Genomic DNA, 13,459 nt, shown 5'->3' with positions numbered 1-13,459 from the left:
CAACTCCTATCACGGCAAGTGAACCACAAATCAAATGGGTTGTTGTAATTTTTTATTTTATATTTAGAGGATATACAGTTTGGGAATGCATAAAAATGATTTGAAACCTATACCTGGAAAAATAGATTTATGCTTTTGATTTGCTGCTGACATAAGTTAATAGTATGGAAACTACTGACCGGCTACAGGTGAACTTTGGGAAAATGATGTGGTAATTAATTTTCTCCCATATCAATATTTTCTAGAACTACCATAATAATTTCAATTTTTGGTCTTCTTTCATGGATCACGGCTACATAATCCATCGTATGTCCCCCCCATGTTATGTTCACAAAAATTTGAAAGCTCATAAACAGAATTCTTTGCGGCAACATATTCTGATAATTGTCATTCCTAATTATGACCCAGAGAATTCCGAAGTGCTTTTTACATCCCAAAGAAAATGACATTTATCCACTAGAGATTAAGTATGGAATACATTTCAGTGCATTCAGGAACCATAAAAATTCTTAATCAATGCATGATATCTAAGGTAACTTTCAAACAACCTGTATAGAAGATTAACAGAATCCTGTAATTTTCCCAGTGTTCTGGATGGAGCATTTTCTGTAAAATGAATCCTGGCCCCTTAGGAACTTTTACTCAAGAAAAAAGCATACAAGAATATTTGCAAATTGAGAAGCTGTGCACATTGCATAGCCATTGGGCATCATTTAAGGAACAACCTCCAAAGAATGGTCACGTTTTAGGGTTTGGTAATTATTTCCTGCTCTTGCTGGTAAATTTTTATGAAAACATCCATTCTTACAGAATTCCTGAAAGACAATGAAGGGCAGGTGTGTTGTCTTTTGTGGAAAACCTTGTGTCTTTGGGCTGAAGGTCAAACACCAGAGGTCCTTTCATATATGCTTCTGAGAAAAAGCAATGATAAAGGTTGGGATGCTAGAGAAGGTATTTCTGTTAAGGAGAGCTTTTCCCAGAAAGGAGAGGTATGATGTCCTATCATCTGACCTGAGTGATGCACCTGTAAGAACAGCCAAGAGGTGGCCACAATCTACAGATTCCCCTAAGGAAGACAGAGGCTCAATAGCTCAATAGATAGCACCATAGATGGACCAAAGAACTTTCTAAGAATTTTTTGTTTCTAAGAACTTTCATCCAACTTGAACGAGCTACCTAGTTTACAGCCCCCAGGATGGTCTTAGGATAGGATTTTTCAAAGTGCTATGCTTGCATCCCTGGGAGGCTTATTAATGGAAACATCTGGCCCCATATCACCAGAAAGAGACATAAAATTCTGAGATATGTTGTCCCAACAGTTTCTGACTGATACCTTCTTCTCTTACATTAACCACATCTTGTCATATAGGAATTTCTAAAGTGAGATGAAAATAAAAATTACCTGGCCTATTTCCGAAAATGTGTTTTATGAATGTGGAAAATGGCTTCAGTTTGACCAACTAAAATTCTACTACTTCCTAAAAAAAAGAAAACACCCAATTTCTGGGGATCTGGGACTAATGTCCACATTTCAAGTCTTTGGAATCAAACAGAAAATAGAGCAAACTGGTTGAATATAAAGCTTCAGGATTATCTGGACATGTTTAATGTTCTCCCTCCATTGTCCTTCACAGAAATCTAGAGTTCATGAAAGAAGTATACAAGGACCCATATTAAATTAATAATTCAGGTATGAGTTTGTCATTCTTTTTCTTCATCTCTCTGCTCCCCATCTTACACCCTGCTCATGTCCCTATCTTCTACTGGTGGTGGAGACAGGATCTTTTTGTCACTATTGAAATTAGGTTTTATTTTTTGTATATGTCCTTATTAACTCCCTTAAGTACTTCCTTTTCCACACAGGACTGGGATACACCATTCGCTGAATGTGGAACCACTGATTAATTTTGATGGAACTCTCAAAGATTGTAAGTTATGCCAATGGTCTTTCATTTTCTCAAAGAAACACATTTTTCAGATGTATCTAAGACTATGTTTAATCATGTTTTTCTTATCTGCCTTTATTCTCATTTCCTTGAAGTCTTATCTATCTATCTATCTATCCATTGATCAGTCTATTCATCTATCATATTTCTATCCTCTTTTTCTTTCATCTATTCATCTACCTATCTATCGATTGATTGATCAGCTCTTGGCAAAATTTACCTGATGCTATTTAGACCTCCAGTGTTCCCAGGGCAGGCTACTTAATGCCATTATTTATCTATTCACCAACTACCTATCAGTTTATCGTGTCTATTCATGGAAAACTTTCATTCAATATGTAAACAATACTCTCCCTCATTAAGAGATATGTGCCATCTCATGTCTGCCAGTATTAATTGAATAAGGTCATTGGTAAGGTCTCCTTTACAAGAAACCAGCTTGGGATCTGTGAGCAGCAAAATGAAATGTCATGGGAACATCATTGCAGATTTTGCCCTGCTCCCCATCAGTGGTCCTTCCTCCTAAACAATGCTGCTTCCACTGTTGAGAAAACAGAGGACTTTCTGATCCACATTACAGGCACGACAACACAACTTCTTATCCCCCTTCCTTCCTGCAGCCCACTCCTCACCAAGTCTCTCCTTCAGCAAATGGCATCTCTCATCTGCTTGGTTCCTCAGAGCAAAATTCTTGATACGTAATTACTTGATTCTCCCTTTATGCTCATATGCCATGTACAATCCACCAGAAAATCCTATTGGTTAAACTTTGAAAAGACATTTCCATGCTCTCAACTTCCATTCCTCTCCATTGGCACCATCCCAGGCCAAGACACTTCTATTCCTCACCTGGAGAAGACCCTAGCAACAATGCCCAAACATGCTCCATCTCTTCCCATTCCTTCTCTTCTCCTTCCTCCCTTTACCCACTCTATTCCTAATGGCCAAGCGAATTGTAAAAAAGTAGATCAGATATGTCATTCCGCTACTCAAAATTCAATAGCTTCCTTCTGAACTTAGAAGAACACAAACTGTAACCTTGACCCACAACCCACACAACCTAACCACTGTCCGTTTATTTCATAGCATGGTTTCCTTCTCTCCAAACTACAGAGACATTATAATTTTAAATCTTTATAAAACCACCCAAGATATTCTAGATCAATGTAGATCATTCTGGTTTATATCCACTGCTCTCTGTGCTTGGAGAACTCTCCCCAGCTTCTGGCAAAGTTGACCTGATATTATGAACGTCTCCAGTGTCTTCCCAGAGCAGAATACTCAATGCCACCTCCATCCCCTTGAGCTATACCCTCATTCAATTCCCTGTGTTGTTTTTTGCATAGCTCTTAACACTACCTGGGTTTATCTTTTTTCTTTCTTGTTCTTAATTGTTTTTATTACCATTCTCGTTCATTAAAATTAATGGTCAAGTGAACAGGACTGCTGTCCAATGTGAATTCCCAGCACCTAAAACTGCATTTGGCAAATAGTCAGTGCTCCATAAATATTTACTTAGTTTTGCTCTAAATGAACAGAAGGAATAGAGAGCTTTTTCTAATGGACTTATTCCCTTTTGGCTAGGATTCTATCTCCTTCCAACCTCCAATGACCTGCTTCTTGATATACATATAATAAAGAAGGACCCTGTTAGGGGTGACTGTCTTCAAGGCAGAGGAAATAAGAATCCAGACCTTCAGAATCACCCCTGCTCAGACTTAACAGAGCTCATGCAGACTTATGTAAATGTATGCAAACCATATGCAAATAGCCTTGTAGTCCCTGTGACTCCTTCCAGTAGTACCTGGAAAAGACCCTTGGGATAACCCTGCTGGAGACAGGAGACTGCACTGTCAGGAAGGTGGACCAAATGATCCCAGTTTTAAGTTCTCAGGAAGTCTGTGTACATCCTCAGGCCTTGCAAATTCAGAGATTTTGATCAAGGACATTAAATCGAACAATGAGGCTTACAACAAAAGAGAACAGCTGATAAAGCCCACTGCTCCCAGCCTCCCAGGGCCGCCCATACAACAAGGCGATGGAGCAGAGACCAATCAGACACAGGAGCTGTGTAGAGAGATTCCTCTGTGGCTGGGCCACTGGGGGCTGCATCCAAATTAGCCCTCCCCTCTTCAAATTTAGCTTCTCAAAGGTCGTCTGCCAGCCTGTTGTAGAAAAATGCTGCCCAAGCTCGCCAGTGTTAACTATGGCTGTATTAGATGTTAAAAGGCAAGTCTGAATGTGCATACAAAAAACCTGCACATGTCTTCTTTAGGGCTTTGCTGGGTTGGATATCAAAGAAACACATTCAAGAAAGCACCCTTAAATACACCACAGGGGTTTCCAGAACTGCATACCAGTGCTTTCTAAAGACAGCTACTGAGGATGCCAGGGTCTTGGTAGTTGAAGTGGTGCATAAGGCAACACCCAAAATGAAAAACTAAGTGCACATTGTGTTTGGTTTGCCCGCTTTTTTTTTTTTTTTTTTTTTTTGCAACATATATTCATGGCCAACATTCAGATTTCATTAAGATACAGGATTTCTGGTTTTCTTGAAAGTTCAGTAGAAATAGCCAACTTTAGATAAAGAATCCCATACAGACCAATTTGCTGGAGGTGACCAGGGACAACTCCACCTAACCCCCAGTTAGCCACAGACACCCATGCTCCCTATTGCATGTCTGGCTTGGAGGCTGAATGTCAGCAGTCTTTTATTATTATCATGTCCTGCTTTTCCTTCTAGTAGAGAAATATTTTGCTTTTCCTTTTATAAAAATGGAAGACAGTTAAAAAAGAATGTGAGTCTTTCAGACCCTCTCTGTTTGCTCATCTATTTTACCTGCCTAGGCTCTGTTAGCATCTGAATATTTGATCCTTAAATTAGTATGTCTATCAGGAAATTCAACTTACTATCTATAGCAAAAAAAAAAAAAAAAGAAAGAAAGAAACAAGATGACTACTTATTATTGAGATTATCACAGAATTAAATTTTTTAGGGCATTCTGTACCCCTGGCCCTATGCTGAGTACTTAACTTCATAAAAAGCACAAAGACACCTAGATAGTAGGTCCCATTATATCTCAGTTTCCACTTAAGAACACTGGTATGTGGAGGGTTTAAACAACTCACCAGAATCCAGCAGCCAGTGAAAGGCAGAGCTGATACAAACTCTACTTTTCTCTCTATAACCTTTGGTTTCTTTGGTTCAATTTTTATCCTTCCTAAGCTGAGGGAAAAAAAGATCCACATCTAACACCCATGCTTCTCCAACATCCAGGGAATCCCTGAGAATTTGGTTCTCAACTTGCTTTGTACTATAAACATTTGATCTGCAAGGAGAAGAATGAGCCTCTGCTCTGGTCTGAGGGCTGCTATCTTCAGGAGAAATTAGCAGTATAGGAGTAGCCCAGTTCCCTCTTTGTGAAGCTCTCTGGTGGATAGTATTTGCAGACCCTGGTATGTCATTCTATAAATTTTCTCTTACATCCAAGTTCAAATGTCCTAGGAAATATAATGTTGTGATGATGGTATAGCAGAGTCTGCTTGCATTTAGGGTCTGGTCTTACTCATAACTGGAAACTCCGTGGCTGGTTAAGTTCTTGTTGGACATGTGTCTGCAGGAGTGCATGGATATGATGGTGGCACTGACAATGACATTTCACCATGTGAAGATGACCTCAAAATGTGATGACTCTAGGAAGGTATTATTTGCTGAAGTGTAAGTTGGTGGTTTGTGAGGATGAACCAGGCAGCTAATACATGAATCTCACTGATCACTCACTTTTCTCATTTTGATTTGATTCCATGGGTCTTGACTTATCTTCTCTTCCCCACCCCTAGGTTTACTGAGGTATAATTGACAACTAAAATTTGTACATATTTAAGGTGTATAACTTGTAGATTTGATATTACATATACACTGCAAGATCACACCACAATCAAGCTAATTTACATATTCATTATCTCATGTAGTAAGTTCTTTCTTCCCCTTCTTTCCTTCCTTCCTTCCTTCCTTCCTTCCTTCCTTCCTTCCTTCCTTCCTTCTGTGATAATATCCCCTCTTAACATAGTCGCTCTTGTTAAGGATCTGAGAGGGCTCTATATCTTTTGTTGTATTGTAATTTATGGGAACGGTTATTTGTAGTGATGATATGACTTATGGATTGGAAAAGCTTTGAGCACTGCTTTTCTTTAAATACTAACAGACTCCACAATGTCTTCTATAGAATCCAGCTACTTTATGTAATTAGGATTTGTATTTGTTTCTTTCTTTTTTTTTTTTTTTGTATTTGTTTCTTAAGTCAGTTCTGCTGTGACTGTCCATCCATCCTTTGAGTCCCATACTCAGTCCATGTGACAGGATAAGCCCTTTGAGTGCCCCCTTTCAGGTACATGGATGAGCAACCCACATGACTTATTCCCAGAAACTAAGAACGCATGGCTACCCGGAATGTGATACGGGATGTTTACGCCACAAAAACAGGCATTCAGGGCTGAAAATTCAATAATCTTTTCATATTGTGGTCAGTTGCCATTTGCGTGCAGTTCTGTAAAGATGATGGAGGGGAAGTGATGTTCTTGCATATACACAGGCATGACCACAAGGTTTGTTACTTCATAATAAAAGGGAAAGAGTTCACTAATGACTTTATCTCTATTAGCCTCAATTTTTGCCTCTTTAAAATAGGGATAAGTATGTCTTCTTTGTAGGACTTCATATGGGCCCAGTGCATTTAAAATGTTTAGCATAATGTCATACGGTCAGTGTTCCAGAAATGTTGGCTATTAATGAATTGTGTCCCCAAATTCCACTGGGCTAGTTTTCAACTCCTCAGTAGCACACTGATCAATAGCTCTTTCTTTAAAATAAATATGCATCCACATGGCTTAAGAAATAATATTTGGCTTCCTTTGTTTCATTTTCTTACATAAACAGCACAACTCAGCACACACACACACACACACAGTTGCTGCTTCATTATTAAAGGAAATGCCCAATAGTCACGTTGATGTCATCACATATTAACTCTGGCAAGTTGCAGAGCTATCATTTTTACCAAGTAGAAAAGCTTCACGATACATAAATCAGAATTTGCTTCATTTCAGTACTGGGCATTAAAAGTCTGTTGTGGAAATCTTCTATACTGTTTAAAGCCACATCTTGGGTTGTTGGAGCTGGAAAAATGGGTCAGCAGAATAAATAATTCTTCTGATTTTTGCAGTTGGAGCCCTAGTCTATTGAGAGTATATCTCTGTTTAATGGTGCTCCTTTTAAAAATAAGAACAGATTGATTTAGCCAAATTGGTAGTCATTGGCAGAAGAAAACATAAACAAAACCACTAAATGCTAATACTACTGTTTATAACAACAATAACAAAAATTTCAATGTCAATCAGTATGGAAGGTAAGAATAAATCCATATATCCATTTCATTGATCACTATATAATCACTAAAAAGAATAAATAGAGCTTCCCCATGACCCAGCAACTGCACTGCTGGGGATTTACCCCAAAGATACAGATGCAGTGAAACGCCGGAACACCTGCACCTCAATGTTTATAGCAGCAATGTCCACAGTAGCCAAACCGTGGAAGGAGCCTTGGTGTCCATAGAAAGATGAATGGATAGAGAAGATGTGGTATATGTACACAATGGAATATTACTCAGCCATTAGGAATGACAAATACCCACCATTTGCTTCAATGTGGATGGACCTGGAGGGTATTATGCTGAGTGAAATAAGTTAATCGGAGAAGGACAAACATTATATGGTCTCACTCACTTGGGGAATATAAAAAATAGTGAAAGGGGATAAAGGGGAAAGGAGAGAAAATGAGTGAAAATATCAGTGAGGGTGACAGAACATGAGAGACTCCTAACTCTGGGAAATGAGCAAGGGGTAGTGGAAAGGGAGGTGGGAGGGGGTTGGGGTGACTGGGTGACAGGCACTGAGGGGGGCATTTGATGGGATGAGCACTGGGTGATATGTTATATGTTGGCAAATTGAACACCAATAAAAAAAATAAAAAAATAAAAAATAAAAGAATGAATTTGGTCTGTATGTATTAACATTGAAAGAACTCCATATTGATTTATAAAAGTCAATTAAAAATGATGTGCACACCATGATATCATTTATATAAAAAGCATATAAACAATACTCTGAATACTATATAAATATACTTATTATATTTTTAAATATTTTTTATTATATGTATATGCATAAAAATTTTTTATTATATGTATATGCATAAAAATGCAAAGTACAGACAATAATCTATAATGGTGGTGTCTTCTGAGGGGAAAGTAGGATACCAGGCTGGCAGTGGCATTATGAAAAATATATTTAATCTTTCACATGTAATTAAAATATTAAAAATGGAAAATTTCATACATTTTCCTTTATCACAGTAATAAAATTATATTATTTTTTAAAATCTACCAAACAAAGGAAAAAATACTTTTCAGTTTTACAGTTCAACTCAACTATTAGCATTTTGATGTAATGCCTTTCATTATTTAGTTGAAATCATGCTATACTTCTTCATTATAAAATTTTTCATTCATTAGGGGGGCCTTGCATAGTTCTCATCTTGCTCATTTTAATGAGCATAATATTCCACTAAGTATATATACTTTAACATATGAATTATATTCTTCCTAGCTTTTTGGTACAATTACATATGTGATTAGCATATCAGCAGCTTCCACATCCCCTCAACCCCCATATATCTTAAGAGAGAAGCATTCTGACAAGGATTAAAGAATTAAGATGGTCAAATGCCTTCAACTCTTGTTATATATGTGAATTCTTATTGTGAGGCGTTTTGAGACAGCTTCTTGGTTAGGAAGAGCAGAGATGCACTGTCTTGAAGGGGTCTGCAGTACGCACAACATCTCATCAAGCTCGAAACAGCACTGGGCAACCCAGAGGAAAGCAAATACTGGACTCATTGTATGGAGCTCATCAGGAAGCCCCCTCTAAGCCACTTCAAAATCCTAACAGCTCTAGAGAAGACTCAATGCCAGAACCAAATTCTCCAGTCCCTCTTCCAGAATATGGATCAACAAGGAGGTTGGTGGTGGAAAAAAAAGGGATACTAACAAAACCTCCATCCTCCCTCAACTTACTATTCTAACAGCAAATTATATGACCAAGTCATCCCTGAATAATTACTGTATCTCATCCCAAATGGGAGTTACTCTAGAAAGATTAGAGGAAGAGCATGTACACTGTACCTGAAAACTAAATTTGCCTCTATTGTGAAAATTATCTTTTGAAAACATTATTATTGGGCACCCCCAGGGGCTTAGCGGTTTAGTGCTGCCTTCAGCCCAGGGCATGATCCTGGAGACCCGGGATCGAGTCCCACATCAGACTCCCTGCATGGAGCCTGCTTCTCCCTCTGCCTCTCTCTCTCTCTCTTTCTCTGTGTGTCTCTAATAAATAAATAAAATCTATCAAAAGAATTATTGAAGTCTAGTTGGCATACAGTGCTGTATTTTAGCCATATGACACAGTGATTTGATAACTCTGTCCATTACTCAGTGCTCCCCACAATCAGTGTAGCCATTGAAAAATGTCCTATTGCTTCAGGTGGTTCACTGTAGCAGGTCAGCAGCAAATACATAATAGTCACACTGAGACTAAGAAGGCTTGCTGAAACATATTCTGTGGTTAAATTACTTAACAGATTCAGAGGTAGGGATGCTTTCTTGAAAAGGCCAATCTCTACTTACCATTTGTATAAGGGTTGACAGTCTTTTTATTTGTCATTACACGTGCTGTGGCATTATTTACCTATGTACATAGAAAACTCAAATGAGCACATATGCCAGGGCCAGCCCACAGTTCAATTAGTTGCATGCATTATGACTGTGATTACTTATTAAAAAAAAAAAAACTAAAATGCATTTTAATTTATAAAAGGCAGTAGGTGCATAACAAAATCATACATTTTTATAATTACATTTACTTCATAACCATTTTAACTTACAAATCATTTCAATAAAGCAATGTCATATCATTTAAAAGTTTAATAAGGAGACAGTAAAAGCAAATTAAAAGGAACTGCATAATTGAAGATTTAAAAGCATGCGTGTACTCCATGGTAACACAGAAACAATAAATATTTTTAAACAAAATAAAATTCATATGAAGGAACATGCAGTGGAGTAGAAGAGGGGAGAGACAAGGTACAAGGGAACATAAATGTCAAAAAAAAAAAAAAAAGGAGGGACAAACAAGATTTAGCCGTGTGCAACACTTTAGGAGGGAAGGACCATCAGGAAAGCAACATCTAGCATTCAACACTTGGAACAAGAGCCTTTACATCGCAAGAATTAACAAGATCATTCAAGCTTTAAAGTCACAGCTAACAAAAGGATAAAAGAGAGGGTGCATTGTTTAACACAATATGGAGTTAACAATCTGAGTAAGATGTGCACTGTCATATCTCAATCCAGTCATTGCCTCCCAGGCTCGCTTAGAACGTACACTCAATTACAGGCGTACCGGTACCCAAAAAAATAGAGCATCAAGAAAACTTAATACGACAAGTCAAAAAAATCCACGTGGTATATATATGTATATAGATAATCAGCACTAAATACGTGAAGCGGCAGATGGACTTCACCACTTACCATTCACCACCATCGCCAGCATGGGTTTGTATACAGTTACCATGGTTACTGAGAGTTTGGTGAGGGGCCTAAGCGTTATCGTCGAGGGGGGAAAACGAAAGGCAAAATATGCAACATCTTACTCCAAAGACTAAAGCATTTTTAACTGGTATTTTTTTTTTTTTAAGTTTTAACAAATATAACCCTGTGGCCATGTTGAGGGAGATCCAGTGGCAGAAAGAATAGATTCTAAGTCTTGAAATTTTAGCATTTATTTATTTATTTATTTATTTATTTATCCAGTGAAGAGTGGCCAGATACTGAACAGGAAATCCTGTTTGGTTATTCACTTTATTATCAAAAGAGTGCAAAGATCAAACTGGCTTCTTAAACAAACCAAAAAAAAAAAAAAAAAAAAAGAAAGGTTCCATGACAAAGACCTCTCAGTTTTTTTTTTTTTTTTTTTTTAAACAATCATTCCTCCGAATGCTACTGCTTTCACAATTTGGCTCAATTTGGACACCACTGTGGATCCCTCGTCAACCCTGCAGTGGAAAGAAAAAGAAAAGGAAAAAAAAAAAACTGCCTTGTATTTTGTTTTGTTTTGCATACTGTCTCGACTGTTTGGAATCTACTGCACCCATTGATGACAAAACACAGAAAATTTTTTAAAAAAAGTTCAGTCACCTTTCTTTTGTCTCACTTTTGCCATTCACCTTTCATCAGTAATAAGAATAACACAATAAAGTAAAATTTAAAAAAAAAGTAAGGCCAGTTTTCCTTTTTATATATAAATATATAGAGATATATATAAACAATGAGAAGGGAGTAGGATCACATACAAGACACAATGATGCATCTGGAACAACGAATGAGCGTGAAGCAGACATTGATAAAGAAGATGTAAAGGAAAATATTTTGGACATGCACCTCGATTTTACGGCCCTCTACCACGGTGCCGTGTAATTTCTCCCTCGCCCTGTCCGCATCGGCACTATTTTCGAAAGTTACGAAACCAAATCCCTGCATGCAGGAGGGAGAAGGGAAAACAACATGCAGATTATTATTCCAGTCAACGACCACTGCGTAACGTTCTCTCGCTTTAATTTCTAGGTCTTGTCCTGGCTTCAGTTCTGTAACATGCAAATTAGAGAAATTATAAGAATACGAAGATGTGCAATAAGTAAGCGACAAATGTGAACGAGATTGTTTTTTTTTTTCTGTCACCAGTTAGCTGTAACCCCTGAAGATTATTCAAAGAATGATACCAAAAAAATACCTTTCTAAATGTCACTACAGAAGAAAATAAGTCTAACGGAAAGAAAAGGAGATCAAAATAAATTTACAGTGTCTTCACAGAGAAGAAAACGAAATAACGAGGAAAAAAAAAGGGAACCACTTTCTTGACATGCAAATTAAGAATGAAATAAAATAAAACGTGTGCACGGAATTCAACAATGAATGCCAAAATCTTCTAACATTGCCTACAGAGTCATGCCGTGTGGTCTTAAGAACATCTCTTCTTCATGCAATTTTAGGGTTATTTAAATTTGTCAATTTTACAGCCTTTACTTCTCAAAAATAAAAATTAGAAGCCTAAAAAAAAAAAGGAAAGACCTTTTTCATAATAAATCTTAAACTCTTTGATCTAATAAACAAAATAATCACATGAAATGAATTGAAATTAACATCAATTAATAATGCAAACAGTTCAAGTCACATGTTTTTATATTAATACTCCCCCCACCCCCTCAAAAACATAGATGCTTCTGAGTTTGTCAAATTTCCAGGCTACTTCATTAACTGAAAAGGGAAATGTATGTATATATAGTAACGTTCTAAGACATTATCTTGATATTCATTTGTCAAGTCAACAGGTAGAAAATAAAGGAGCTTTGTTAAAAGAATGTTATTCACAATAACACTCCGGGCCTTTCCTCTCGTACTGATAGATAACAAATAGACCCTTTACTTCACCACTGGCATATTTGGTTTTAATATTTCAGCCTCAAAAAAAACAACCCCACTAAATGTCACATTGTAAAAATCCACCTTTTTTTTTTTCTTCACTGAGACTGTTCCTAAGAAGAGTACAGAAAATATGACACATTATTTTTAAAACCCCTAAAAATATTTGTACATCTTGTTCAGAAATATACACCAACCTTTTGAAACCATTCCAGTGTAAATTTGCCCAGCTCTTTCTGGTGAAACAATGCAATGTGTTGGGGCTCCTATTTGCAACTGGGTAAACTTCACTGAAGGGACATGCTGGTTTGCAGCTTAGCTGGGGCAGTTTGATATTCAGTGTCACTAACAAAATAGACAGTAATTATGAATAGCAAGTAGTCATGGTCAACTAATGCTGACTCCCAACCCCTCACTAGGTGGCTGAGGCGATTTCCAAAGCTCAGCGTATTCAGAGAGGAGTTGGCCCATGGTCTGCCTGAAGAGAGAACTTCCCAACGTCAATGTGGGCTCATCTACAGGAGGTCCCAGCTGTGGAGGGATTTAAGCTAAATTCAATGATTATTTGACAGCATTCTATAGAGAAAAAAATAAGCAGCTTTACTTTGGAGGACTGGACTGAAAAACCTTTTATAATATGTCCCACTGTGAGGATCTGTGATCAGGATAGGTCTGGATGATTTGATCAGTATAGGACTTTATGCTCCGTAACAGAAGGAGCATATTATAACTTCATCTCGTACATCGCTGGTGGTATCCCCAAGTGAGAAAGGTATCAAAATACGCTAGGCTAACTGATTAGTCTTGAAATAACAGCTCTTCAATGGGCTGAAGACAGGATTTGAGGGGGTTTGCTCTATTAAAGACACTGACCCTTGGTCAGAGGGTCCCACAGTGAAAGGAAGTGGGGAGCATAGCATA

The 13,459-nt window shown here is 37.5% G+C and overlaps 1 protein-coding gene across 35 annotated transcripts in view; it reads right to left on the bottom strand.

Moving 5' to 3' along the window:
• Positions 1-13,459, bottom strand: part of RBFOX1 (RNA binding fox-1 homolog 1) — a 2,033,710-nt gene that overhangs the window by 100,680 nt on the left and 1,919,571 nt on the right. For all 35 annotated transcript variants that reach the window (XM_072835692.1, XM_072835700.1, XM_072835693.1 and 32 more), the window contains 2 exons: positions 11,501-11,593; positions 9,689-9,749 (listed from right to left, as the gene is read on the bottom strand). In XM_072835692.1, the coding sequence (XP_072691793.1) occupies positions 9,689-9,749; positions 11,501-11,593 (154 nt within the window). The remainder of the gene's footprint in view (positions 1-9,688; positions 9,750-11,500; positions 11,594-13,459) is intronic.

This window comes from Canis lupus, chromosome 8 (genome assembly GCF_048164855.1).
Source record: "Canis lupus baileyi chromosome 8, mCanLup2.hap1, whole genome shotgun sequence".
NCBI lineage: Eukaryota > Metazoa > Chordata > Mammalia > Carnivora > Canidae > Canis > Canis lupus.
The sequence above is the reverse complement of the archived record's forward strand: the minus strand, read 5'-3'. Positions and strand labels throughout refer to the sequence as shown.